This window comes from Sphaeramia orbicularis, chromosome 22, assembly GCF_902148855.1.
Source record: "Sphaeramia orbicularis chromosome 22, fSphaOr1.1, whole genome shotgun sequence".
In the NCBI taxonomy this organism is placed as follows: domain Eukaryota; kingdom Metazoa; phylum Chordata; class Actinopteri; order Kurtiformes; family Apogonidae; genus Sphaeramia; species Sphaeramia orbicularis.
The window spans coordinates 55,805,229-55,832,754 of NC_043978.1; the positions used below are offsets into that span (position 1 = coordinate 55,805,229).

Here is a 27,526-nt window from a genome sequence, read left to right on the forward strand (position 1 = left end):
ATAATAATAATAATAATAATAATAATGATAATAATGTAGAAGTTTTAATATGATGACTTACGGTTATGTAAGGAACCACATTCTGCATACTCCATGACCAGGCAGACCTAAAAACAGAAATTAAGTAGCATCAACAACAAAACTATCTGTAAAACCCTCTAAATGTGTTAAAAATACACAACACAACGAGAAACACAGAAATATGGGTCAAAACTGTGTTTAGGTCACTGTCACATCCTGTTTTCTGGGACACACGTCCAATATCTCACCTCTGAATGTGTTCTGGGGACAGACTGAAGGACAGAGTAAAGGACAGACTGAAGGACAGAGTAAAGGACAGACTGAAGGACAGAGTAAAGGACAGACTGAAGGACAGAGTAAAGGACAGACTGAAGGACAGAGTAAAGGACAGAGTGAAGGACAGAGTAAAGGACAGACTGAAGGACAGAGTAAAGGACAGACTGAAGGACAGAGTGAAGGACAGAGTAAAGGACAGACTGAAGGACAGAGTAAAGGACAGAGTAAAGGACAGAGGGCTCAGGTTAAGTGAAACTGTCAGAAACATCATCATATTAAATTATTTAAAAGTTAATGATAATGTCAAAATGGCCAAAAAAATAAAACTGAGTGCACTGGAATTATGATCTGGTGTGTGTGTGTGTGTGTGTGTGTGTCCGTGTCCCCGTCAGGTAATAGAGTCCTCTACAGTTCACACACAGTAGGAAACCATGCACATGTTGTATGCACTGGAAGAGTGGCTCATTATTAAAGCATTTTTTCCAGCTGGAACGGTCAGAGGTGAGGTAGTGACATGTGCGATTTACTGATCTGTTCATAGAAAAGCCTCCACCTGGGTGGCAGTAGTGAAGGACATGTACAAAGAGTCAAACAGAGGCTGTTCCTTTCAGGCTATAGGTGAGCATGTTCATCTGAAAACCAAGGAGGAAACTCATCTGATCATAAACGATAGCTGGAGGTGCATTTATGGACACATGTATATGCAGATGGAAACTAGCACACTCTACCTACACACTCTGACAGAAATCTGAGAATGGACTGGAGTGTCTAAACCAGGGTTTTTTTGATTATCACATTTCTTAAGTACAAGTAAATGTGTTCAATGCTATTATTCCAATTATGTGATTACTCCCAGTTATCAGACTTTTATGGTCATGTAAACAGGCTGGTAGTGATGGTGGACTTAAATGTCCTGTTATCGTCTTCCGCTCATGTTTGACTATGTAACTTCTGTTCTCCATGATTTTAACTTTTGACACATGCACAGACGTAAAAGAAAATAAATCAGATTAACCTGTATACATGCAGGAAGACAGAGTACTGGGGACAAACCCAGGTGTGATAATCGGATTACTGCTGTTATCTGATAAAACAGATCAGATTATCCTGTTTACACGGTCACTTGAATAATCTGACAACTCCATGATGGAAAATACAACATTTATTTATTTACTTACTAATTTATTTATTTACTCACTTACTTATTTAATAATTATGGACAGTGCATATTAATGAACATGTACAACAACTGCAGCTGTAAATATGCCAGATCCTAACAACAGTGCTAATTTCCACCTGTAGTCAGGTGACAAGAAAGACAACTGACAGAAGACAACACATGATGAAAACACACAAAACAACACAACATGAACAGTGGGTTGGACTGTTTCTGTGAATGTGCCTCATGTTTAGAACGACTCCTCAGTGTTGTTGTTGGAACATCATGATCTGTCCCAAGAGGGGACTCAGTCCAGAACAGTAGCTGTTTCTGTAAGACTAACAACACACACACACACACACACACACACACACACACACACTGATGCTTACTGTTGGGTGTGACGGTTTCTTCACTCTGTAAAAGGAAGTTCAGTTCTTTCATCTAGTCAGTCAGCTGCTACAGCGGCTGCATGTACTCCACTCCTCGCAGCAAATAAAGACTTTTTGATTCGAGAATCCAGCGACTCTGCCTTTTGTCTCTAGAATCTTTCTATCGCTCCAGAAATCAGATAATAATCAGAGTATCGCTGTGCATGTAAACAGGCTCAGTGGATTTAAAGCAAGGAATCAACTGTGGTCCCAAAGGAAAGTGAAACCACTCACATTCTAGAGACCGGGTTCAGATCAGGTGTCTCCTCACAACACATGCTCTGTTCACTTGTTAATTCATGTAAAGTAGTTTCTTCCAACATACAAAGCTGTTGACTTTCCAATAAAGGGTGGGATATACTTACTGGATTGTTACAGGAGCCATACAGCTTCACAATGTTGGGGTGGTTCACTCTGGACAGCTGACGCAGCTGGACAACAACAAAAAGACAGGACATTGTGTGTGAAGTGAAGGAGGATAAGATGTATGTTCATCTGGGGGTAATTTTGTATGTAAGTAGAACCAGTACGTATGGGTACAGTGCAAGGGTAGAATACTTCTGGATTTTTCATTCTAGTTTAGTTTTATTTAGTTTGGACTTTTTTTTCTGTAATTCAGTTCGTTTTAATTCGTTTTTAGAGCAGGTTTGATAGTTTTTATTAGTTATAGTTGTTTTCTAAATGCTTAATTTTAGTTTAGTTGTAGTTTAGTTTTAGTTTAGTTGTAGTTTAATTTTAGTTTTAGTTTAGTTGTAGTTTAATTTTAGTTGTAGTTCAGTTGTAGTTCAGTTGTAGTTCAGTTGTAGTTCAGTGGTCTCTTTTCTCTTCTTCTCTGTGCTCCTATTCAAATCAATCCCAGACAGGACTCTGCTGCTTTAGTCTCCATGTTTCCAGGTAGAGTGGGGACCAGAAGACGACTGGAAACCACAAGTGACGGACCCTTAAATATGATTTAGTGCCAGCAGCTAAAATTGTTTGAGGGAAATAAATCGATTTTATATCAATCCAACATCGACAAAAGACGAAAACGAAGGGAATTTGATCCGTAATTTTTATACGTTTAAGTTAGTTTTATAAACACACAATACAGTTTCAGTCAGTTATCGTTTTTTTCTTTTAATTATAGTTTTTATTTATTTCAGTTAACGAAAACGTTTTTACAGTTGTAGTTTTCGTCATTTCGTTAGTGTTTGTTAACGATAATGCTTGGTACAGTGCATGTGGAGGTTTTACATGAGCTGTTACATTTGACATGACTACATTCTGACCAACAAGCCCAGAAAGAAGCCCGGTAGCCCGTAAAAATCTATACATGAGCCGCATCATTGTATAAGCCGCAGGGTTCAAAGCGCGAGAAAAAAGTAGCAGCTTACAGTCCGGAAAATACGGTAATTTCAAGGGTATGTGACACACACTGTGCACAGATATCCACCAATCACAATCGTTCTTAATCAGTTTGGAGTGAGTCACTGGTGACAACATTGAAAAATGAGCAATGAACAAGAGAAAATCACCTTAAACAAGACTTAGTGGAAAAAAAAAGGAAAGCAACATCAGTTATCTGGAATTAGTTCAGCTACAAGAAGGATAATACTGAAACGCGTGCACCTGCTGCCACAACGAGAGGAAGCACAACCAATTAGTCTGACCGTTTATTACGTCGGCACCACCCAGCTACTATATACTCCTCAATATTTTTTCATATCGCAATATACAGGGTGTCCCACCTGGACAAACAGCTGGATTGGAGGGTTTCGTTGAATACCCTCTGCATTCACCAGACCTCACACCACTAGACTTTTCTTATGGGGATTCCTAAAAGACAAAGTCTAAGCTATGAGACCTGCAACAGCCGCTGAACTGAGAGCAGCCAGGGAACGTGAATGCACGTCAACACCAGTGGAACTGTTTGGAGATGTGTGTCAGCAGAGTCTGGACCAGAACGGACGTCAGTTTGACAACAGGAGGAACAGACAAAACAATAAAAGGATGTTTGGAAATTCTATTACATTTTGAAAATTACATGAATTTTAATAAACACCTACTTTACAATTATTTAAAGTGTGTATACATTTTTTTGGGACACCTGTATATCGCAGGGTTAAAAAAAAATCTCAGTGTCAGTTTTTTCCAATATTGTGCAGCCTTAACGGCAAGAACAACAACCCCTTTTGTTATGTGGGTAAAAACCATCGGTCAGAGACATTATCCAACATTTAACCCATAAAAAGCCAAACATCCACTGGACACCAAAACCATCTACTGATTTAAAAAGTTTTAATACTTACTGATCCACTAATCCTATTAATCCTTGTAAATAATTCAGGTGAACTCAGTTTGTCAGCTTCTCATGATCATCAGACATGACCCAACATTGATTCACCAGTAAAACCTCATGGAGTCTGATCAATAACAGAGGTTAAAGACACTTAGTTTATGTTCAGTTAATGATAGATTTTGTTTGAAAAGTCACATTTTCCTAATTTTTTTCAGATTTTATCCCATAACCTTTGAATTTACTCTGAGCTTTTATTAATATCCACATCAGTGAATTAAATATAGGAAAATACATGATTTTTATTAAAAAATACAAAATACAGAGGATAATATTATAATAAATGATGCTAAATTACTTGAGAAAGACAAAATAAGTCGTTTGGTTGTGACACAAATAGTTGTGGGTCTTTAGGGTTAAATTAGCTGTGAAACTCCAAACATATTGCTCGCAGTACCTCAACAAGGAAAGCATTCTTCTCATTTTCGCTCTCTATGGTCTTGATGGCGACGTCCTTGCCTTTCCATATGGCTTTGAAGACGACTCCGAACGTCCCTCTGCCGACAACCTGATGAGAGGGAACGCAAAGAGCAGACCAATCAGACAGACGGCCACTCACAGCAGCTGGAAGTACAAGCACACACTGTGTCTATGAACCTGTGGATGTGACATGGACATGTGTTTAGAGTTTAGCAAAAACTACCATATTAAATATATCACAAACACAAGCAGTCGGACATTTGTAATAAAAGTACAATTCAATCCAGATGTTACACATGTATCAGCACTAAGGAGTTAACACAGTGTTTTTCAACCTTGGGGTCACGTGGAATTCATATGAGGTCACCTGAAATTTCTAGTAATTGATAAAAATATAAGACAAAAAAAACTTACTAATAAAAAAATCTATGGTGAGTTGACAGAGACAATCACAATCCATAACAGACAAACTGTGAGTCTGAAACTCCTGCTCAGACTGTTACCCCCGCGACCCGGCCCCGGATAAAGCCGAAGATAACACTGGTCAACAACAAATTTACTGTTTCAGTTTTTTGAGCTGATTTAGGATCATTTTGGTGCTGAATCCAAAAATCACATTCATTTTGCTCAATCAGGTCAACTTTCTGAACTATGCTACATATTGGCTTTTGAACATTTGTGCTTACATTTATGGGCATTTTCACATCATATGATACAAAATTCTTTCATATTTCTTGCAATAAACAAGTTCTGAAGGTTTTACTTTCGCCAATTTATGATGAATGTTTTTTTTAATATTACAGGTGAATGAAATGGCTTCGACTAGAAGATCTTGCAAAAATAAGCCTGACGTATTCTGCTACATCTGCGGTGAATACACCATTGTACCTAACAGGAATCCTGTTAGAAAATGATTTTCTTTTTCTCTTAAAACCTATTTTGGGTGAGAACTATATAAAAAATCAACTGATAAAGTCACAAAAATGTCATCAATTTTGTGAGAAGATCAAATTTTTCAAAATCAAATTAGCAAAAAAACCTGACCTGATTGAGAAAAACAGATGTCATTTTTGGATTTAGCGGTGCAAAATGGTCTGAATTCAGTTGAAAAAACCTAGACAACTTGCAAAAAACATTTTTTGTAACCCAGTGTAATGGATGGATGGATGGAGTGTGAAACTGCAGCACTGTGGTTCTGTTTCTGTGTCAAATGTTCACTGTGGTCAGTTTCAGATGCTGCAGCTCTTTCATAATTCCTAGTTTCAGTTCTTGTTTGTTCAGTATTCATTGTCCTCCTTGTAAATCCCAGCTGGACTGACTGGACAGATCCTGAGCCTTTAATCTACACCTGGATTTACTGCCTCTGTCCACAATAATAGACATTATACAGACTAAATGTCCTCTAACATTAATATTTCTTTGCAGCATAGTATAGCAAACTATTACATGATCAAAAACAAATTAATTTTAGCAAAAACAAAAGTCTCCGTTTTGAATGTTTGGGGTCGCCAGAAATTTGTGATGTTAAAATGGAGCCAAAAAAGGTTGGAACCACTGGGTTAACAGTTATTTTTCCAGTGATTATTTTCATTAAGAGCACTGATTAATTGACAGCATGCTCTCAGACCACTTCAGTATGTAACTCATGGATCTCTTAGGTGGATTACGGGTCATTTCAGTGCTGGTATATTACAGCCACAGACAAAAGTTTTAGCAAGGACTCAAAATTTGACGAACTTTGCAGTTTCAGTTTTTGTATTGAAGTATTACAGTTTCATTCTCCTTTGTTTGTTGCTATTAACTAAATATAATTTGATATATTAAGTAGTTTATGGGTCGTTGTACACTATTCCGTGCTGAGATCATATCACAGCCACAGACAAAAGTTTTAAACTCAAACTTTCACAAACTTTGCAGTGTAAGTTTTTGTACATTTCCCCTACTGTAATCATAAATATTTTCAAGTTTCAAAGACTTTTTAGACAAATAAATCAAATTCTTTCAACAAGTCCATTTGTGTCACTTCCAAAACATTTGCTCATGACTGGATGTTTATGACATTTTTCCATAATTTTGATTGGTTTTCCGCTGTAAGTCGCTTTGGAAAAAAGCATCTGCCAAATGCATAAACATAATTTTTTTTACAATAATTACATTTAGGAGCATCAGAAGTGGCTTTTCCATTGGACATCTGGGTAAAACTTTACCGATATTTACTAAATGTCAAACAAACAGAAGTGCATAATGTTGTTTTTTTTCTATTAACTCACAAATGCAATGATTTGTTTATTATAGCGAGATCACACAAAAAGTAATTCCATTAACATGGCAACGAACATAAATATCACATTGATTTACAGATATATTCATTATTAGGGCTGTAAGAAAATATCGGTTCTGCAATATATTGCGATATTTCATTTCACAATACTGTATCGATATTAAAAAGTACTGTATCAATATTTTTAGGTATTTATTCAAATGCAGATATTGTGGAGGTTCATTTTTGGGTTTTTTTTTGTTTTTCTTTTTTGTTTCTATTTTATTTCTTCTTATTTCACATTCTTTTATTCAATAATGTTGGTTCCTTTGTTTGGATTGAACTCAAATCCTGTTCTGATGTTAGTTGTGAACTAATAGAATCTGAACATTTGAACAGGATCTGAAACTGGAATGTCTGGAAAACAGAATTTCAGTTTGAACACAGTTGGAACATTTGCTGATAGAACATTAGATCCTGTTGGGATCAAATACAAAAGTGTTTAGTATTTGTGCAGATATCTGCTGGAATTCCACTCTTCGAGGAAACAATCTTTTAAAAAAAGAAACAAAACCAATAAAAAAATTGCTTTTTAAACTTTTTGTATTGTGATATATCGTGATATATTGTATCGTGATCCTATTATTGTGATTTGTATCGTATCGACAGATTCTTGCCAATACACAGCCCTATTGATTATTATTATATCTTACCCCTCCATCCTGTATTAGATTCAAAAATGATTGGGTTGCCTGGTGTGTCCACACACACCGCGTCATGTTTCTTTCAAAACTCTTCTTCGTTTGTTGTAACATTCGTCAACATCCAAGTTTTTTTTTTGGTCACATGACACTAGTTGCAGAAAAAGGTCTTTCCATTGCAGTTTTGCTTGTTATACCAATTTCACTATGCCCGAAAAACCACCTCTTGCCAGCCCAAAAACTTTTCATTGAAAAATGAGACTTTGGGTGAAATTGCCATTTTTCCATTAGGCTAATTTTTATGCGCAAGTTATATTCACACAACTTGAGGGTCAATGGAAAAGCGACTAGTGGCTCAAAACAAACTGAATATAAGTTTTTCTACACAATACAGCCCATGTTCACTGGTTTAATATTAGTCCAGGCTTAATGTAAAAACTGACATTTGTTGCTTCTGATGAACTTTTATATGACACATAAATGTCTCTAATTTGTCCAAAAGTCTGAAAAACCACAACTGAGATTAAAAAACCTCAGGGTATTTGTACGTCAATAATTGCTGGGTAATTTTAGGATGGTCTGAAAATGGATTAAATGGAAACTGAATACAGTGAGAGCAAACCCTCCAGGCAGAAAACAGTCTGCACTTCAAGAAAATGAACCAAAGACAGAAAAACTGGACTCCTCTGAGCGCCATAAAGGGCCATTCTTTGTCTGTCATAAAACTGGATGCACATACTCATAGTTTCCTTGTGTGTGTGTGTGTGTGTGTGTGTGTGTGTGTGTGTGTAAACATACTTAGCCAAAATAGTTGAGTAATGAGCTGTTGAGTGTGTACTGTACAATACATTCACACATTTAACAAAAGCTGTAAATATCAGTTTTACACAACGTCCTGTTTCAAAACAATAAAAGCTACTAGTGGATTTTGGAGGTCAGCTGTTTTCACAGCTCTAAATGAAAACAATGGAGTTTAATGCTGAAATGGTCGTGTTTCTTCGACAGGTTTTATCTCACAGGTTCTAGCTGTTATAATACGATGTTTGCTAAGCTGCTGTTTGTCGATCTGCGGCTCTCTCCTCCCTCTGTCCTCCTTCTCTCCTCCCTCTGTCCTCCTTCTCTCCTCCCTCTGTCCTCCTTCTCTCCTCCCTCTGTCCTCCTTCTGTCCTCCTTCTGTCCTCCCTCTGTCCTCCTTCTGTCCTCCCTCTGTCCTCCTTCTCTCCTCCCTCTGTCCTCCTTCTCTCCTCCTTCTGTCCTCCCTCTGTCCTCCTTCTCTCCTCCCTCTGTCCTCCTTCTCTCCTCCCTCTGTCCTCCCTCTGTCCTCCTTCTCTCCTCCCTCTGTCCTCCCTCTGTCCTCCTTCTCTCCTCCCTCTGTCCTCCTTCTCTCCTCCCTCTGTCCTCCTTCTCTCCTCCTTCTCTCCTCCCTCTGTCCTCCCTCTGTCCTCCTTCTCTCCTCCCTCTGTCCCCCTTCTCTCCTCCCTCTGTCCTCCTTCTCTCCTCCCTCTGTCCTCCCTCTGTCCTCCTTCTCTCCTCCCTCTGTCCTCCCTCTGTCCTCCTTCTCTCCTCCCTCTGTCCTCCCTCTGTCCTCCTTCTCTCCTCCCTCTGTCCTCCTTCTCTCCTCCCTCTGTCCTCCTTCTCTCCTCCTTCTCTCCTCCCTCTGTCCTCCCTCTGTCCTCCTTCTCTCCTCCCTCTGTCCCTCTGTCCTCCCTCTGTCCTCCTTCTCTCCTCCCTCTGTCCTCCTTCTCTCCTCCCTCTGTCCTCCTTCTCTCCTCCCTCTGTCCTCCTTCTCTCCTCCTTCTGTCCTCCCTCTGTCCTCCTTCTCTCCTCCCTCTGTCCTCCTTCTCTCCTCCCTCTGTCCTCCCTCTGTCCTCCTTCTCTCCTCCCTCTGTCCTCCCTCTGTCCTCCTTCTCTCCTCCCTCTGTCCTCCTTCTCTCCTCCCTCTGTCCTCCTTCTCTCCTCCTTCTCTCCTCCCTCTGTCCTCCCTCTGTCCTCCTTCTCTCCTCCCTCTGTCCCCCTTCTCTCCTCCCTCTGTCCTCCTTCTCTCCTCCCTCTGTCCTCCCTCTGTCCTCCTTCTCTCCTCCCTCTGTCCTCCCTCTGTCCTCCTTCTCTCCTCCCTCTGTCCTCCCTCTGTCCTCCTTCTCTCCTCCCTCTGTCCTCCTTCTCTCCTCCTTCTCTCCTCCCTCTGTCCTCCCTCTGTCCTCCTTCTCTCCTCCCTCTGTCCCTCTGTCCTCCCTCTGTCCTCCTTCTCTCCTCCCTCTGTCCTCCTTCTCTCCTCCCTCTGTCCTCCTTCTCTCCTCCCTCTGTCCCTCTGTCCTCCCTCTGTCCTCCTTCTCTCCTCTCTCTGTCCTCCTTCTCCTCCCTCTGTCCTCCTTCTGTCCTCCCTCTGTCCTCCTTCTGTCCTCCTTCTCTCCTCCCTCTGTCCCTCTGTCCTCCCTCTGTCCTCCTTCTCTCCTCTCTCTGTCCTCCTTCTCCTCCCTCTGTCCTCCTTCTGTCCTCCTTCTCTCCTCCCTCTGTCCCTCTGTCCTCCCTCTGTCCTCCTTCTCTCCTCCCTCTGTCCTCCTTCTCTCCTCCCTCTGTCCTCCTTCTCTCCTCCCTCTGTCCTCCTTCTGTCCTCCTTCTCTCCTCCTTCTGTCCTCCTTCTCTCCTCCCTCTGTCCCTCTGTCCTCCCTCTGTCCTCCTTCTCTCCTCCCTCTGTCCTCCCTCTGTCCTCCTTCTCTCCTCCTTCTGTCCTCCCTACTTTCATTCTGCTTTAAACTCACTCTGACTTTACTTCCATTCGCCCCTTTGGCGTCAGTTTGTTTTGTTTGTTTGTTTGTTTGTTTGTTTGTTTGTTTGTTTGTTTGTCCTGACCGTAGACACTTTAGTCTGACAGCTGTCCCTGACTGTAGCACACCCCTGGCCTGGGTTGTCCCGGGTTGTCCCGGGTTGTCCTGTGCTGTGTGCTGTGTGTGCTCACCGCCTCCACTTGGATGTCTTCATACTGGATGTCCTCGAACACACAGCCGGACGGAGTCTCCACCATCGCAGCCCCTCCACACAAGCCGAACCCCGAAAGACCACGACCACCAAACACCACCGAACACCACCAAAGACCACCGAACACCACCAAAGACCACTAAAGACCACCAAAGACCACTAAAGACCACCAAAGACCACGACCACAGCAGCACCGAGCCCAGGTCCACGGTCGGATCTGCGGTGACTTCCTGACAAACAGCCGTTCTTCATCTGTTGCTGTGAATTCAGGAAGTAGGAGGGTTTTTTTTTTTTTTTCCCCTCAACTTTATTAATCAAACTCTGGTTATACATTCAATCGAATTCCATAGAAAAAGACTGTTTTTTGTTTTGTTTGTCAGGCTGAGCAACACTATCAAACTTATCTGAACAGTATTAGTAAAGTGCATTATAAAAATAAAATAAAATAAAATAAACGATGTCGTATTAGGGCCACATAAGAAAAAAAAAAACGCTTGTCACTACGACAATAAAGTCATTATTTAACGACAATAAAGTGGTTCTATTTGGAGAATAAAGTCCTAATAGAATGAGCGGTTGGACTCTGTCTGATGTGGAACCTTCAGTGCAGCTGTCCTTGCATCAGTCTGTCCTCCATCCACACATTAGTTTCAGGACTTTGAAGGACAGTTTGAACACATGTGGGTTTGTTGTCAGAACTGAACTGATTTGTGTTCAACTGTCTCTTTAGTTTCAGACAAACTGCTGCAGTGTTCATCTGTAGGACTATGAGAGGAAACAGCAGAACTGAACACAGGCTTTGAGTTTCTGAACAAACTGTGGATTCTACTGAGAGTTTATGATCCAGCAGAAGAAAAGGATCTGAATATTCTACTGAGAGTTTATGATCCAGCAGAAGAAAAGGATCTGAATATTCTACTGAGAGTTTATGATCCAACAGAAGAAAAGGATCTGAATATTCTACTGAGAGTTTATGATCCAGCAGAAGAAAAGGATCTGAATATTCTACTGGGAGTTTATGATCCAGCAGAAGAAAAGGATCTGAATATTCTACTGAGAGTTTATGATCCAGCAGAAGAAAAGGATCTGAATATTCTACTGAGTTTATGATCCAGCAGAAGAAAAGGATCTGAATATTCTACTGAGAGTTTATGATCCAGCAGAAGAAAAGGATCTGAATATTCTACTGAGTTTATGATCCAGCAGAAGAAAAGGATCTGAATATTCTACTGAGAGTTTATGATCCAACAGAAGAAAAGGATCTGAATATTCTACTGAGAGTTTATGATCCAGCAGAAGAAAAGGATCTGAATATTCTACTGAGTTTATGATCCAGCAGAAGAAAAGGATCTGAATATTCTACTGAGAGTTTATGATCCAACAGAAGGAAAGGATCTGAATATTCTACTGAGTTTATGATCCAGCAGAAGGAAAGGATCTGAATATTCTACTGAGTTTATGATCCAACAGAAGGAAAGGATCTGAATATTCTACTGAGTTTATGATCCAACAGAAGGAAAGGATCTGAATATTCTACTGAGTTTATGATCCAGCAGAAGGAAAGGATCTGAATATTCTACTGAGTTTATGATCCAACAGAAGAAAAGGATCTGAATATTCTACTGAGAGTTTATGATCCAACAGAAGAAAAGGATCTGAATATTCTACTGAGTTTATGATCCAACAGAAGGAAAGGATCTGAATATTCTACTGAGTTTATGATCCAACAGAAGGAAAGGATCTGAATATTCTACTGAGAGTTTATGATCCAACAGAAGAAAAGGATCTGAATATTCTACTGAGTTTATGATCCAGCAGAAGAAAAGGATCTGAATATTCTACTGAGAGTTTATGATCCAACAGAAGAAAAGGATCTGAATATTCTACTGAGTTTATGATCCAGCAGAAGAAAAGGATCTGAATATTCTACTGAGTTTATGATCCAGCAGAAGAAAAGGATCTGAATATTCTACTGAGTTTAGTCCAACAGAAGGAAAGGATCTGAATATTCTACTGAGAGTTTATGATCCAACAGAAGAAAAGGATCTGAATATTCTACTGAGTTTAGTCCAACAGAAGGAAAGGACCTGCTTCACTTGTGTCCTTCACCGTAAAACCAGAAACTGTCAAATTTTCAAAAATATTACGAGTTTCATCTCATAAAAGTACGACTTTATTCTCGTTAAATAATGACTTTATTCTCGTTAATCAATGAATTTATTATCGTTAATTAACGACTTTATTCTCATTAAATACTGAGTTTTTTAAACTACGGCTTTATTCTGGTAGTGACAGGTGTTTTTTGATCTTCCAGCCGACAGGTCGTAAACTGTTGTCGTCTGTCGTCCGTTACAAAACTTTCAATCGTCTTTTTCTCCAAAACTCCAGTTCTTCAGACTTCAAACTTGGTCTACAGCTTCTGTATGATGATGTCAACACAAGGGATTGAAATTATTTGGATCTGGATCTGATTCTGGATTTGGTGCGACTTTGAAAAATGCTCCCATTAGAACAGATAGGAAGTGGATTGATCCAATAAATCAGTATCAATGATATCAAGTGTGAATTTGAATTTTTACAGATCTGATTGAATATGACCAAAACATGGACTATTTCTGTAATAGAATAAATACACAGAACTGGGGGAGAATAAATGGATCTGGATACATTTCCCAAAGCTTTGAATTTGGCCGCTAAGATACAGGGACAGTGGTCCCATTTTGTTTTTTTATGTGACCCTAATACACCAAACTTATCTGAACAGTATTAGTAAAGAACATCAGAAAAATAAAATAAAATTAATTAAATATCAAAATAAAGTCAGAGGTCTAATCAGAAATCAGTACATTCAAATTTTGGTAAACAATCACAGCTTGTTTGGCTTTCACGTCTCAGTGTCTTTTTGAAGTGGATTATTTCATTCATGTGAATCAGGGCTGTCAAACTCAAAGTTTTGTTTTTTTTTTTACCAAAATATCACTGGACAGACTTCAAACTCGTGCTCTGTAGGGCATTCCTTATGGAAAAAAGACTTTTCTTTTCACTTATCTTTTTCAATTGTCCGTAAAATGAAGACACCTAATTAAAAACAGTAAGCAATGTAGCTATGTAATTTGTTTGTGACATTCTATGTAAGGGGTTTCAGTTTGATACTGACCATGCATTTTCTGTTTTTCAGACAAAAACTGGGATGATCATCTTTGCCGATCCATTAACAGATACATTTAAAAAGCAGTAGTCTAAATACATACCTTATATATTGAACATTTCATTAGTAATATAATATTTTACTTTTATTACACTTTTGTTACTTTAAGGTCTATAATCCGGACAAAAAACTCATCTGATTTAAAATGTGTGATAAATATTTCTTGTGTAATTTACAATGACAAAGACATGTCAGTTAAAAGTGTTTAGGCAGTTCTGAACCCAAAACACAGTTTGTCAAACACTGAGAAGTCTCCAGTATTGAAATCAAAAACATGTCATGGGACGTGCTTATCAAGGACAGGGAAGGACTAAAGGAACAATAGAAAAAAAAGGAAAAAACAGTCTTAAATAGTCACTAGGCTCTATTGTTGCTCTGATGTTCTCTACATTGAGCATTACTTATTTTTGAACGATGACTTTTGATTCTTTGCAGCAGTCTTTTTTCGTTTTCCAGTTTTTTGTTTCTTTTACAGATTTTACAGTCATGAAAATAAATTGAGTCCAAACAAAATGCAGATGCTCAGTTTTGTCAATATTTACTGGACTGTTGTACAGCTCTTGTACAAAACATCTGGTACATTCATCTTAAAACAGCGTAAAGATAGTTTCAGGTAAATCAGTTTAACATTTTCCAAGTTACAGCTTCTCCATCCAGAGTGTCATTCTTTTCCACAGCTGAACACTTCACACATACACAGCTAATAACTTACCTGTTAAATACAATACAAACTAGTGCAACTTCAGTTCATGAAGGAAAACATATTCTAAGTTCTGTCCCAGTTTAAGATTTTGTGGATAGAAGGAGGAGTTCATACTGGTCAGATGTGGGTTTGCTTTGTGTGAATGCACATATGCTTGAATGGAGCAGAGGGCAGGGCAGTCACATTTGTTGACATCCTGATGGTGGTGTCCGTGTGCCGCACACAGAGGGTCAGCTGTGCACACGGCAGGATTCACTGGGTGTTTACGCCTGTACTCGAAAACAGCAGCTCCTTGTTTAGTGGCGTGTGATTGGCTGACACCCTGAACACTAAACCCGCCCCCATGTGAAAACACATTGAGCAGCAGGAATGACAGCAGCCTGTTCAAGTAAACATTCGCTATCGCTGAATGTTGTTTGAGTTTAACCCTCCGGTATCCCGTCCTCCAAGGCCCTGACTAAACACCAAGTGGGCCTTTTTCACACACTTGTGGCATAATGCCAAAAAAAAAAAGTTCAGACAGTTTGTTTTTAATTCTTTTACACTTTTTTCTATTTCATCAACTTGAGCTGTAAATAAAAATACCAAATACTCAATAATTGTCACATTTTTTAACCCTTTAAATGCCGTGTTTGTATTGTAAACAAACCATTTTTTTGGTGCAAAAAACACAAAAAAGTGAATCTTTTTCCAATATACTCCATAAAAAGTGGATCACATATTATTTGATTTTTTTCATCCTGGCATATGTCAGTAATTAACTCCAACACTGGTTAATTTGCATTATTATTATTTTTGGCGCTAGGTCAAATGTTCAAAAATACCAGCATCTGTCACCAAGTGTGCGTAAAATGCACACCTATAAATCAAACTATTAAATATATATTGATTTATTTTTCTGCCCTAATTGGATTTTATTTTTGTAAATCCAGCTCAGTCCTAATCATACAGATCAAATGTTAGAAATAGTGCGTTTTAGGCACACTTGGCAGACAGATGCTAGTCTGGTCATTTTCTTTTCTTTACAATGTGCACATTTGAGTTGGTGGACAGAATTTTAAAGATCATGCAAAAATGAACAACTTTTGAATTCTAACCTTATTTAAATTGTGAAAAATAATATGAAGTTTTTTAAAACAAAGTGCAAAGTGTGCGTAAAAGGCACACCCAGATACCGGAGGGTTAATAAAAGTGGTGATTTTTTTTTTTTTTTTACCTCCAGTGTGAAAGTTTACCAGGGCTTCTATGTGTGAGTGTAGCATTTTCTGCCAGTTTTGGACAAATCATCTTAATTATTTGTGTGAGTTTCTGATGACAGTAGTCCAACATTATTAATTTAAGTCATTCTTGGTCAAGGATCAGAAAAATCCCTTTTGTTAACCTGAGGTAAAATTAGATATCTGTCAAAACTCACCTGATTTGATTCTAATTTATCACATACACTACAAACAAAAAGTTAAGGATATTTCTCTTTTTTTTTTGTATTTTCTTTTTGTCATTTTTGCTATTTGTAAATAAAACTGTCTGATCATTTAAAAAATGTGTTTCAATTCAGTTCAGACACAAAAAAAGTAAAAAGCACTGTGCAAGAATCCCAACTGGAAAAAAAAAAAAGCCCAAAAATGAAAAATATCCTTAAATTTGTTTGCAGCGTGCATGTTTGGTATTCAGATCTAGTGACATAAATCGCTGTAATCACTATATATTCCATGATTTTATACATGGATTTCTTTCAAATTTTAACTGAGGTGTCTCTGAACCATAGGGCAGGTCAGGGCTGTCAAACTCATTTCAGTTCAGTTTCATATTCAGCTTAATCTGATCTGCAGTGGGCTGAACCAGAAAAATAATAACAGAATGATATAGAAATAATGTCAACTCCAAACTTTTCTCTATATTTTACAGTGAAAAAAGTCAAATTAAACAATGAAAATGTTCACATCTACAAACTATCCTTTCAAACAATGTGAATAACATGAACAAACTGAAAGAATCAGTGTAATGTTAACACTATTCTGCCTCAGTTTATCATTTCCACATGTTCATTCTAACTGACAGATCACAGTGGATCTACAAACACAAAACATTTAGTATCAGGCAGAATATTGTTAAAATTGCATTTATTTTTCTTAAGACATTTCAGGTTGTTCATATTTGTCCAGATTATTCACATTTTTTGTGAAATTATACTTTGTTTTACTGTAAATACATGAAAATATTTACATTTACAAAGAGGAAAATGTGGAGTTGTGAGTATTTCTAGATGATTCTGATCATATTTGACTGGTCTGACCCACTGGAGGTTGAATTAGTCTGCATGTGGAACCTGAACTAAAAGGACTGTTCAGGTCTTCATATCTAGTTCTGCATTTCACAAATTCATCCCAGGGCCGGACTCGACCCTTTGGCGGGCCAGATTTGGCCCCTGGGCCGCATGTTTGGCACCTGTGGGGTAGATGGATAGAGGGCACTTTCCCTACCTTAGTGTACTCTATTACTCTTTCTAGCTTTATTTTTGTGAATCTTGTTGCTTGTTGACAGTTTTTTATTTTTGTGTCGGTGGGGCAACGGTTAGAACTTTCACTTCACAGCAAGAAGGTGAGTGGAGTGGCATTTGTATGTTCTGCCTGCGTCTGCGTGGGTTCTCTCTGAGTATTCCAGCGCCCCCCCACCGTCCAAAGACCTAATAGGTTAACTGGTCAATAGACAATGAACTGACAGCAGGTCCAGGATGAACCTGTCGGTAGCTGAGATAGGGTCCGACACCCCTGCGACTGACGAGGAATAAGCAGTTCAGAAAATGGATGGATAAAAGCGTTACAATCCTATATTTAACCAGGTAACAGCCTACATTTAGCAGCATATGTATTAAAAGAATACATCAGCTGGATCAGGTACATAGTTCCACATTTGTACAGTAACAGCTTTCCCTGGACGTTACAGAAAAGAAAAAGAACAAAAAGTCTGCTGTGCACCATGGGACCAAACTTCAGAAACAGTCTGAACCACGGTCTGTGGACAGAGACATCCTCAGATGAACCTGTGCCACCATTTACACGTATGTACATTTAAAAGGTACTTTTATGGACAAAGAAAGTCACAGTTTGTGGAAAAGATGGTGAAGAAACATCTAGTTTTGTGTTAACCTATAAGGACCCAGTGCTACTTTTGTGGCAGTTCCCAAATGAATTTTTTTTCACTATTTAACTTTTCTGGAATTATTTATCGGCATTTTTTTATAATATTACCCTCTTTACTTTGCATGTTTCACTGTAAATCTTGTATTTTCCTGTGTTTATTTTCCTATATTTAATTTAGATGTTCACGAAAACTCAAAGTAAACTCAAAGGTTATTATATCAAAACTAGGGATGCACCCATACCACTGTTTTCCAGACCGAGTACCAGTACTTCCATTTGAGTACTTGCTGATACCGAGTACTGATCCTAGTCCTTAGTAATCCCATTCCAGTTGTTAGTTCCTTTTGTAAATGTGCTTTATTGTCGTTGTCATTAGTCTGACTGGAACAAAGTGCTGCTACTGACATTTAATGTGTTGGAATGAGCGTTTGTCAGTTAATCCACCAGGGGGCGCCGCTCTGAATTAACCATACTGGACAAATACCACGAAGAAGAGGAAAGTTTAATGAAGAAGAAGAAAGTCAGTAATACCAAACTTGTAGACGACAGAGGAACACTACTGTGATACTAATGTTGCAGCGTTTTCTCTGTAAGGTTTAAAAGTTTAGCTTCAGCAGGAAGAGAAAAGACAAATGAGTGACAGGTTTGATTTTCACTTCCGCTGGCGGCGGTCCGCACCGCTCCGTACTCCCGCTGGTATTCTGTGTCTGGGTACTCATCCTCCATCAGCTGGAAAACAGATGGAATGTAGTCAGATTACAGACAGAAGGCTGCGTCTGTATCTGTGTCTGAACGGTACTGTCAGTGTTACTCTGATCATTTATTCGGTTCCATCTCCACACTCTTCACACTCACACATTCTTCTTCCTCCTCGTACCTGCTGCACTGAACTGGGAATGGCACACGGACACAAGTGGGATCGGTGCATTTGTATCGGATTACTTTTACAAGTACGAGTACACACACTGAGTATCAGAGCAGATACCCGATACTCGTATTGGTATCGGTGCATCCCTAATTAAAAAAGCGAAATCTGAAGAAAAAGCGACTTTTTCAGCAAAATCTCTCATTAACTGACCATAAAATAAGTGTGTCCATCCACTGTCATTGATCCAAGTCTGTGGATTTCACTGGTGAATCAATGTTGTAGAAGATAAAGGTGTTTCCATGGTAACTACAGAGCCTCTGAACGTCCAAATGGGTCATATCTGATGTCCCTGAAAAGATGACAAACTGTATTTTACACCAGTTATTTCCATGTATTGAAAGGATGAGTGGTTCAACCTGTTTGAAACATTTTAGATCAGTAGATGCTTTTGGTCACCGGTGGACGTTTGGGTGTTTAGGGGTTAAACAGCTCAGTGAACGGCATCTGTCATTTGACGTGATACACGTTACAACAGCAGAATGTCCACTGCCATGGCACACTTAACTTCAGTGTTTGAGAAAGAGGTGAAAAAGCCTCATACTCCAACAGTTTTACCACAAACTGGGACTTTCTTCACCTGCAAAATTATCTTTGCATTGACAAATATCGTATGTCTAAATGGTAAATAATTCAGACAGGACAAAAAAAATATCTCTTTCCACTGACTGAACTTTTTTTTTTAAATAAAGTGTGATTGGGCAGGACTTGTCTCTTCTTCTCTCTTTAATGAGCCCGGTGTTGGTCCTGTGTTGTTGTTTTCCAGTGTGTTACTGGTTCAGTTTGGATGCTGGTCTTTCCCGGCTGCTGTCGAACTGGTTCGGTCTGTGCGGTTTTTTGCGGGTCATGTTGGGTCCGCCTTTATCAAACACCTCTCCTGAGAGCAAGGCGGACACCAAGTCGTCGAACTCGCCGCTCTCCTCTTCTTCTTTGGCTTTCCTGGCCTTCTGCTCTCTGTCTCTCTTCAGCTGGAGATCAGGACATCAGAGTTAGAAACAACAGGGATATGTTTTTTGTCCTGAGGGAGCAGACTTCTGTGTCTACCATGACCTTCAGTCCATCCACACTTCTGTCTTACCTGGGCCTCCAGAAGTGCACGTTTTTCCTCTTCCTCTTTGCGTCTGATCATGTTCTCGTTGTCCTGTTTGGCTTCTGAGAAGGCTGTTATGAAAGTGTCGAATATACCAAAGAACTCCTCCGGCTGCTGCTTCGATGAGTCTTCTCCAAAGTGTCTCAGTGCCTTTTCAAACTGTAGACCGACACCCACAGTGAGGTTTAATTTAACCCTTTCATGCATGAACTATGACAACCTTAGTCAAGATTTTTTCCTTGAGTCTTTTTATTCCTCTTTAGGCATGATAAAAACAATGAGATTGAATTTCTTTCTTCTTTTTTTTTTAATTAACCAATTTTTCCTGGAGTTACAAACGTCCACTCATTTGGACACCATGTGTTTAATTTTTGAAGCAAAGAAACTTGGATTTAAACACAATATCAGAAAGTGAAACTGTGAAAACTATGAAACAAAAGCATTTTTGATGCAGGTAATGTGATGTTTTCTCACCTTTGATCATATTCTAATACTAGTTCTTACTCACTTCATGGAGATAATATTCAAAAAAAACTTTTTGTCTTTAGAAAACTGTTAATTACAGTCTAATAACAATTAGACAGTGATTTACCCTCAACCATGTCAGTGCAGATCAGGTTTATCAAGAACATAAAGTTACAGTAATGGTCTGAATGTCGGTGTATTATTATGGGATGGTGCATAAGCGTCCACTGTGTTGGCTGATATGGAACTGAAACAACAAAACCCATGAATATACAAGAGAACAGCTGGAGAAGAACTGACCACTGGAGTGACCACTGGAGTGACCAGTGTGCATGAAAGGGTTAAGTAGGAACAAAGTAGAACCTCTGTTTTAGACAGTGTGGACTGATGACCAGTCACTAACTACAGTTTTGTCTTCCCACTCACCAGTTCTTTGGCCTCACTAAGGGACTCTTCCACATCGGCAAAGCTGAACGTGGCCACAGTGATGAACTGACCGACCACGGAGATGAACTTGTCCACTGGACCCTGAGAGGACTGAGTCTGCTGGTACTGCAGCTCCTGGAAACAATGACAAAGACGTGCACAGTGAATGACGGACTGACGTGGAGACGTCAAAGTGCAAGTTCCAAACGGTCACATCAGCTGTCGCACCGCCTCAACGCTCTTCAGACCAGATCTCAGGTTCCCGATTTCCTTCTCCAACACAGTCATACTGGAAAGATGACGGAAGAGAGTCGGTCATTATCAGGATAAGTCAGGCATTTGATGTGATGATATGACTTCATATTTAACCCTTTCATGCACAGTGCTCACTCCAGTGGACAGCTCTTCTCCAGCCGTTCTCTTCTATATTCATGGCTTTGGTTGTTTTCTTTGCATATCAGCCAACACAGTGGACACGTTCCTGTTCTTGACAAACCTGATCTGCAGTAGGGTCAAAATATGGTATTCGAGATCTCTCTGACGGGACATTTTAGAGACAATTTGACAGATTGGTGTTGCTAAATGACCCACATTTTTACTTTTAAATTAATTTTTGCTTCAGTTGGACCATAAAGGATTATCCAAAACAAGGAGCTACTTTACATTGAAATAAATGTTGGAACGACGATCAATTAAAGTTCGCTCTCTGATGGGACTTTACTGTGTTTGGACCCAGTAACATGTTTGAGTGTAAATCAGTTACTAATTGTTATTAAACTGTAATTAACAGTTTTCTTACACAAAAAGTTTTTTTTGCATATTATCTCCATGAAGTGAGTAATAACTAGTATCAGAGTATGTTCAAATGTGAGAAAACATCAGATTAGCGGCATTAAAAATGTTTTTATTTCATAGTTGTCACAGTATGTCACTTTTTGATGATGTGTTTTAAATTCATGTTTCTTTGTCTCAAAACTTAAACACATGGTGTCCAAATGAGAGGACATTTTTGTAACTCCATGAAAAATAGGTTAATTTAAAAAATTTTAATCGCATTGTTTTTTTCATGCCTAAAGAGGAATAAAAATACTCAGGGAAAAAAAATCTTGACTAAGGTTCTCATAATTCATGCATGAAAGGGTTAATATATTTCATTTTCACCAAGTGCAGCTGTGAAGAAGACTGAACTCTGAAGGGGATTCATCTATTTGTGTAATGATCACAGCCAGAATTTTTAGGTATTTATTCAAACGTCTAATTAAGACAAGACAAGACAAGACGCATGCCTTACTTGATTTTAGCAGCTTCTGGTACATTCTGCAGCTCCTCACTGAAGCTCGTTGCCTTTGGATATTTCTTCTCCAAAACTGTGATCATGTAGTGGAGCAGAGTGAGGTTCCTACAAACACAAACACATTCAACTCTATCTTTTAGTTTGTAGTTCTAGTCCAGTCTGAACCCTCCAGTCCACTCAGGTGGTCTGGTGCAGGTCTGCTCTGGGTTCCAAAAGTCAGAACTAAACCTGGAGAATCAGCGTTCAGCTTCTATGCTCCGTAGATCTGGAACAAACTACCAGAAAATATCAGGTCTGAGATCTGAGAGTCTGGGTTCTGTTCAGTCCAGGTTCCAGACTCACCTGTTCACTGGGTTCTGGTTCTGGTTCCAGACTCACCTGTTCACTGGGTTCTGTTCAGTCCAGGTTCCAGACTCACCTGTTCACTGGGTTCTGGTTCCAGACTCACCTGTTCACTGGGTTCTGGTTGTGGTTCCAGACTCACCTGTTCACTGGGTTCTGGTTCTGGTTCCAGACTCACCTGTTCACTGGGTTCTGGTTGTGGTTCTGGTTCCAGACTCACCTGTTCACTGGGTTCTGGTTGTGGTTCTGGTTCCAGACTCACCTGTTCACTGGGTTCTGGTTGTGGTTCTGGTTCCAGACTCACCTGTTCACTGCTGCCTTTGACTAAAAGGCTTTGGACTTTTTAAATTGTATATTCTCTTTCCAAACTCTGCACTGTGACTCTTTCATGTGTGTGTGTTTTTATATTTGTGGTTTTCTGTGCTGTTTTTTTGCTGTTTTTAATCACTTCTACATGTTTCTTTTATAATGTTTTAAATGTGTTTCTTTTCCCCTGTCGTTGTATTTCATGTCCTGTGTGAAACACCTGGAATTGCCCTGTTGCTGAAATGTGCCATACAAATGAACTTGCCTAGGAGGTAAGTTTCTTACAGAACATAACGGCTGTGAATAAGACTTGTGGTGGAGCGTACTTATCAATACTTGACTTGGTGTCAGCGATCTTGTTGAGACTGGAGACTTTGAAGCCAAAGGCATTTCCTCTTTGTCCCTTGTTCATGTAGTTTCCAAAGGCCAGAACCAACTCTAAGAGCTGCCGCAGTGAGCTGCTCTGCACCACCTCTTTGGACGCCAGGCTGAGAGCTGAAAGCAGAACACATGAAGAACTGTCATGCTGTTCTATGGACAGACCACTTGTTCATCTCCATGTGTGGATTAACCCATAAAGACCCAGTGCTACTTTTGTGGCAGTTCTCAAATTCATTTTTTCTCTCTATTTAACCTTTCTTGAGTGATTTATTTCAATTTATTATTATGTTATCCTCTGTAATTTAACTTTTCTTGTCAGTGAAAATCAGGTATTTTCCTACATTTAATTCACTGATCATGTGATCAGGGTTCTCAAACTCCTGTTCTTTCAGGTTCCACGTTCAGCCTGATCTGATCTGCAGTGGACCAGACCAGTCAAATAAGAACAGAAGAACTACTAATAATGACAACTCTACATTTTTATCTGTATTTTAGTGCAAAAAAAACACATGAAATTATGAAAATACTTACTTTTATAAACTATTCAAACAAAAAAGATGTGAATAACCTGAAAAAAAAACCTTGAAATTTCTTAAGAAAAATAACTGTAATTTTGTCTTCTTCCTCCACTTCTCATTAGTCCATGTGCATTCTGGATCAGATCTCCAAAGACACTAAACACTGAGGAACAGGAAGAAAAGAGTTCAAACTGGACTGAATTTAATACAGACATTTCAGGTTGGACACATTTGTTCAGGTTAGTCACATTTTATTGGTACAGGAGAGTTTGGAAATGGAAAGAGTTTCATAATTTAATGTGATTTTTTTGAACGAAAACAAACACAAACATTTGTAGTTGTCATTATTTACAGACATAATGTAATATTATTATTTCCATCAAACCCAGTAGTAAATCTGCAGTCCTTTTGTGTGGGTTCTTCTGCTGTTCTTATTTGACTGTAGATCAGATTGGTCTGGATGTGGAACCCACACTAACATGAGTTCCACAGCCTGGACTGTGGAGTTTCTACACTGTGTAAATTCAGCCCAGGGGTCGGACTGGAACCTTTGGGGGGACGCATTTGGGCCCTGGGACGCATGTTTGACAGCCCTGATGTAGATACTAATAAAACCTCAGACTAATGTTGAGGGTTATTATGTCAGAAACACAGAAAACGGAAGAAAAAGTGACTTTTTCAGTAAAGACATAAATAACTAAACATTGTGCTACTTCCCAAAGTATTTCTCAAATACATTTTCCTCTATTTTCTCCTTTCTTAAGCAATTTATCACCATTTATTATTATATTATCCTCTGTATTTTGCATTTTTTTCAGTGAAAATCATGTATTTTCCTGTGTTTAATTCACTGATCATGCAGGTGTTCATTGAAGTTCAGAGTTAATTCTAAGGTTGTTATATCAAAACAGAAAACTGAAGAAAAAGTGACTTTTCCAACAAAATACACAATTAACTGAACATAAACTAAGTGTGTCCGTCCACTGTCACTGATCCAACTCCATGGGTTTGACTGGTGAATCAATGTTGTAGAAGATGACGGTGTTTCCATGGTAACTACAGAGCCTCTGAACGTCCAAATATGGTCATATCTGATGACCATGAAAAGATGAAGAACTGTATTTTACACCCATTATTTACACCAATTATTTTATTTAATTATTTTATTTAAATTAGTAAATGAATGGGTTGGTAGAGTTGGTAGAGCGGCTCGTCCAATAACCAAAGGGTTGGTGGTTCCAATCCTGGCTCTGACTGTCCATATGTCCAAGTGTCCATGGAAGACACTGAACCCTAAACTGGTCCCAGTTGGACCTGGTGGATTTGGAAAGAGCTGTGGACACCATGAAGGAGGAGAAAATGAGCTAAAGAAGTGAAGAACATTTACCATTTAAATCCACTGTTAAATCTACATGTTTAAACTGTTAAATCTACATGTTTAAACTGTTCAATCTACACGTTTAAACTGTTCAATCTACACGTTTAAAATGTTCAATCTACACGTTTAAACTGTTCAATCTACACGTTTAAACTGTTCAATCTACACGTTTAAACTGTTCAATCTACATGTTTAAACTGTTCAATCTACATGTTTAAACTGTTAAATCTACACGTTTAAACTGTTAAATCTACACGTTTAAAATGTTCAATCTACACGTTTAAACTGTTCAATCTACGTGTTTAAACTGTTAAATCTACGTGTTTAAACTGTTCAATCTACGTGTTTAAACTGTTCAATCTACGTGTTTAAACTGTTCAATCTACACGTTTAAACTGTTCAATCTACACGTTTAAAATGTTCAATCTACACGTTTAAACTGTTAAATCTACACGTTTAAACTGTTCAATCTACATGTTTAAACTGTTCAATCTACACGTTTAAACTGTTCAATCTACACGTTTAAACTGTTCAATCTACACGTTTAAAATGTTCAATCTACACGTTTAAACTGTTCAATCTACACGTTTAAACGGTTCAATCTACGTGTTTAAACTGTTCAATCTACGTGTTTAAACTGTTAAATCTACGTGTTTAAACTGTTCAATCTACGTGTTTAAACTGTTCAATCTACATGTTTAAACTGTTCAATCTACATGTTTAAACTGTTAAATCTACATGTTTAAACTGTTCAATCTACACGTTTAAACTGTTCAATCTACACGTTTAAACTGTTCAATCTACATGTTTAAACTGTTAAATCTACATGTTTAAACTGTTAAATCTACATGTTTAAACTGTTCAATCTACATGTTTAAACTGTTCAATCTACATGTTTTCAATCTACATGTTTAAAATGTTCAATCTACATGTTTAAAATGTTCAATCTACATGTTTAAAATGTTAAATCTACATGTTTAAACTGTTAAATCTACACGTTTAAACTGTTCAATCTACACGTTTAAACTGTTAAATCTACACGTTTAAACTGTTCAATCTACATGTTTAAACTGTTAAATCTACATGTTTAAACTGTTAAATCTACATGTTTAAAATGTTCAATCTACATGTTTAAAATGTTCAATCTACATGTTTAAAATGTTCAATCTACATGTTTAAAATGTTCAATCTACATGTTTAAAATGTTCAATCTACATGTTTAAACTGTTAAATCCACATGTTTAAAATGTTCAATCTACATGTTTAAACTGTTAAATCCACATGTTTAAAATGTTCAATCTACATGTTTAAAATGTTAAATCTACATGTTTAAAATGTTAAATCCACATGTTTAAAATGTTCAATCTACATATTTAAACTGTTCAATCTACATGTTTAAAATGTTCAATCTACATGTTTAAACGGTTCAATCTACACGTTTAAACTGTTAAACCTACATGTTGAAACTGTTAAATCTACATGTTTAAACTGTTCAATCTACATGTTTAAACTGTTAAATCTACATGTTTAAAATGTTAAATCTACATGTTTAAACTGTTAAATCTACATGTTTAAACTGTTCAATCTACATGTTTAAACTGTTCAATCTACACGTTTAAACTGTTAAATCTACACGTTTAAACTGTTAAATCTACATGTTTAAACTGTTCAATCTACATGTTTAAACTGTTCAATCTACATGTTTAAACTGTTAAATCTACATGTTTAAACTGTTCAATCTACATGTTTAAACTGTTCAATCTACACGTTTAAACTGTTAAATCTACACGTTTAAACTGTTCAATCTACATGTTTAAACTGTTAAATCTACATGTTTAAACTGTTAAATCTACATGTTTAAACTGTTAAATCTACATGTTTAAACTGTTCAATCTACATGTTTTCAATCTACATGTTTAAAATGTTCAATCTACATGTTTAAAATGTTCAATCTACATGTTTAAAATGTTAAATCTACATGTTTAAACTGTTAAATCCACATGTTTAAAATGTTCAATCTACATGTTTAAACTGTTAAATCCACATGTTTAAAATGTTCAATCTACATGTTTAAAATGTTAAATCTACATGTTTAAACTGTTAAATCCACATGTTTAAAATGTTCAATCTACATGTTTAAACTGTTCAATCTACATGTTTAAAATGTTCAATCTACATGTTTAAACGGTTCAATCTACACGTTTAAACTGTTAAACCTACATGTTGAAACTGTTAAATCTACATGTTTAAACTGTTCAATCTACATGTTTAAACTGTTAAATCTACATGTTTAAACTGTTAAATCTACATGTTTAAAATGTTAAATCTACACGTTTAAACTGTTAAACCTATATGTTTAAACTGTTAAATCTACACGTTTAAACTGTTAAACCTACATGTTTAAACTGTTAAATCTACATGTTTAAACTGTTCAATCTACATGTTTAAACTGTTCAATCTACACGTTTAAACTGTTAAATCTACACGTTTAAACTGTTAAATCTACATGTTTAAACTGTTAAATCTACATGTTTAAACTGTTCAATCTACATGTTTAAACTGTTCAATCTACATGTTTAAACTGTTCAATCTACATGTTTAAACTGTTCAATCTACACGTTTAAACTGTTCAATCTACACGTTTAAACTGTTAAATCTACACGTTTAAACTGTTCAATCTACATGTTTAAACTGTTAAATCTACATGTTTAAACTGTTAAATCTACATGTTTAAACTGTTAAATCTACATGTTTAAACTGTTCAATCTACA

At 37.8% G+C, this 27,526-nt stretch overlaps 2 protein-coding genes across 3 annotated transcripts in view; both read right to left on the minus strand.

The window, feature by feature from the left end:
* LOC115414233 (mitogen-activated protein kinase kinase kinase 7-like) overlaps positions 1–10,824 on the minus strand; it is a 36,589-nt gene extending 25,765 nt beyond the window's left edge. Inside the window, exons 1-5 of the mRNA XM_030127475.1 lie at positions 10,754–10,824; positions 10,560–10,660; positions 4,620–4,730; positions 2,253–2,318; positions 62–107 (exon numbers count right to left, since the gene is read on the minus strand). Of these exons, the coding sequence (XP_029983335.1) occupies positions 62–107; positions 2,253–2,318; positions 4,620–4,730; positions 10,560–10,625 (289 nt within the window). The 5' untranslated portion in view covers positions 10,626–10,660; positions 10,754–10,824. The remainder of the gene's footprint in view (positions 1–61; positions 108–2,252; positions 2,319–4,619; positions 4,731–10,559; positions 10,661–10,753) is intronic.
* Positions 10,825–18,853: 8,029 nt separating this feature from the next.
* The window catches only part of LOC115414304 (disheveled-associated activator of morphogenesis 1-like), a 64,570-nt gene continuing 55,897 nt past the window's right edge, over positions 18,854–27,526 (minus strand). For both annotated transcript variants that reach the window (XM_030127603.1, XM_030127602.1), the window contains exons 21-26: positions 22,805–22,973; positions 21,828–21,935; positions 20,765–20,825; positions 20,537–20,671; positions 19,634–19,804; positions 18,854–19,523 (exon numbers count right to left, since the gene is read on the minus strand). In XM_030127603.1, the coding sequence (XP_029983463.1) occupies positions 19,326–19,523; positions 19,634–19,804; positions 20,537–20,671; positions 20,765–20,825; positions 21,828–21,935; positions 22,805–22,973 (842 nt within the window). In that variant the 3' untranslated portion in view covers positions 18,854–19,325. The remainder of the gene's footprint in view (positions 19,524–19,633; positions 19,805–20,536; positions 20,672–20,764; positions 20,826–21,827; positions 21,936–22,804; positions 22,974–27,526) is intronic.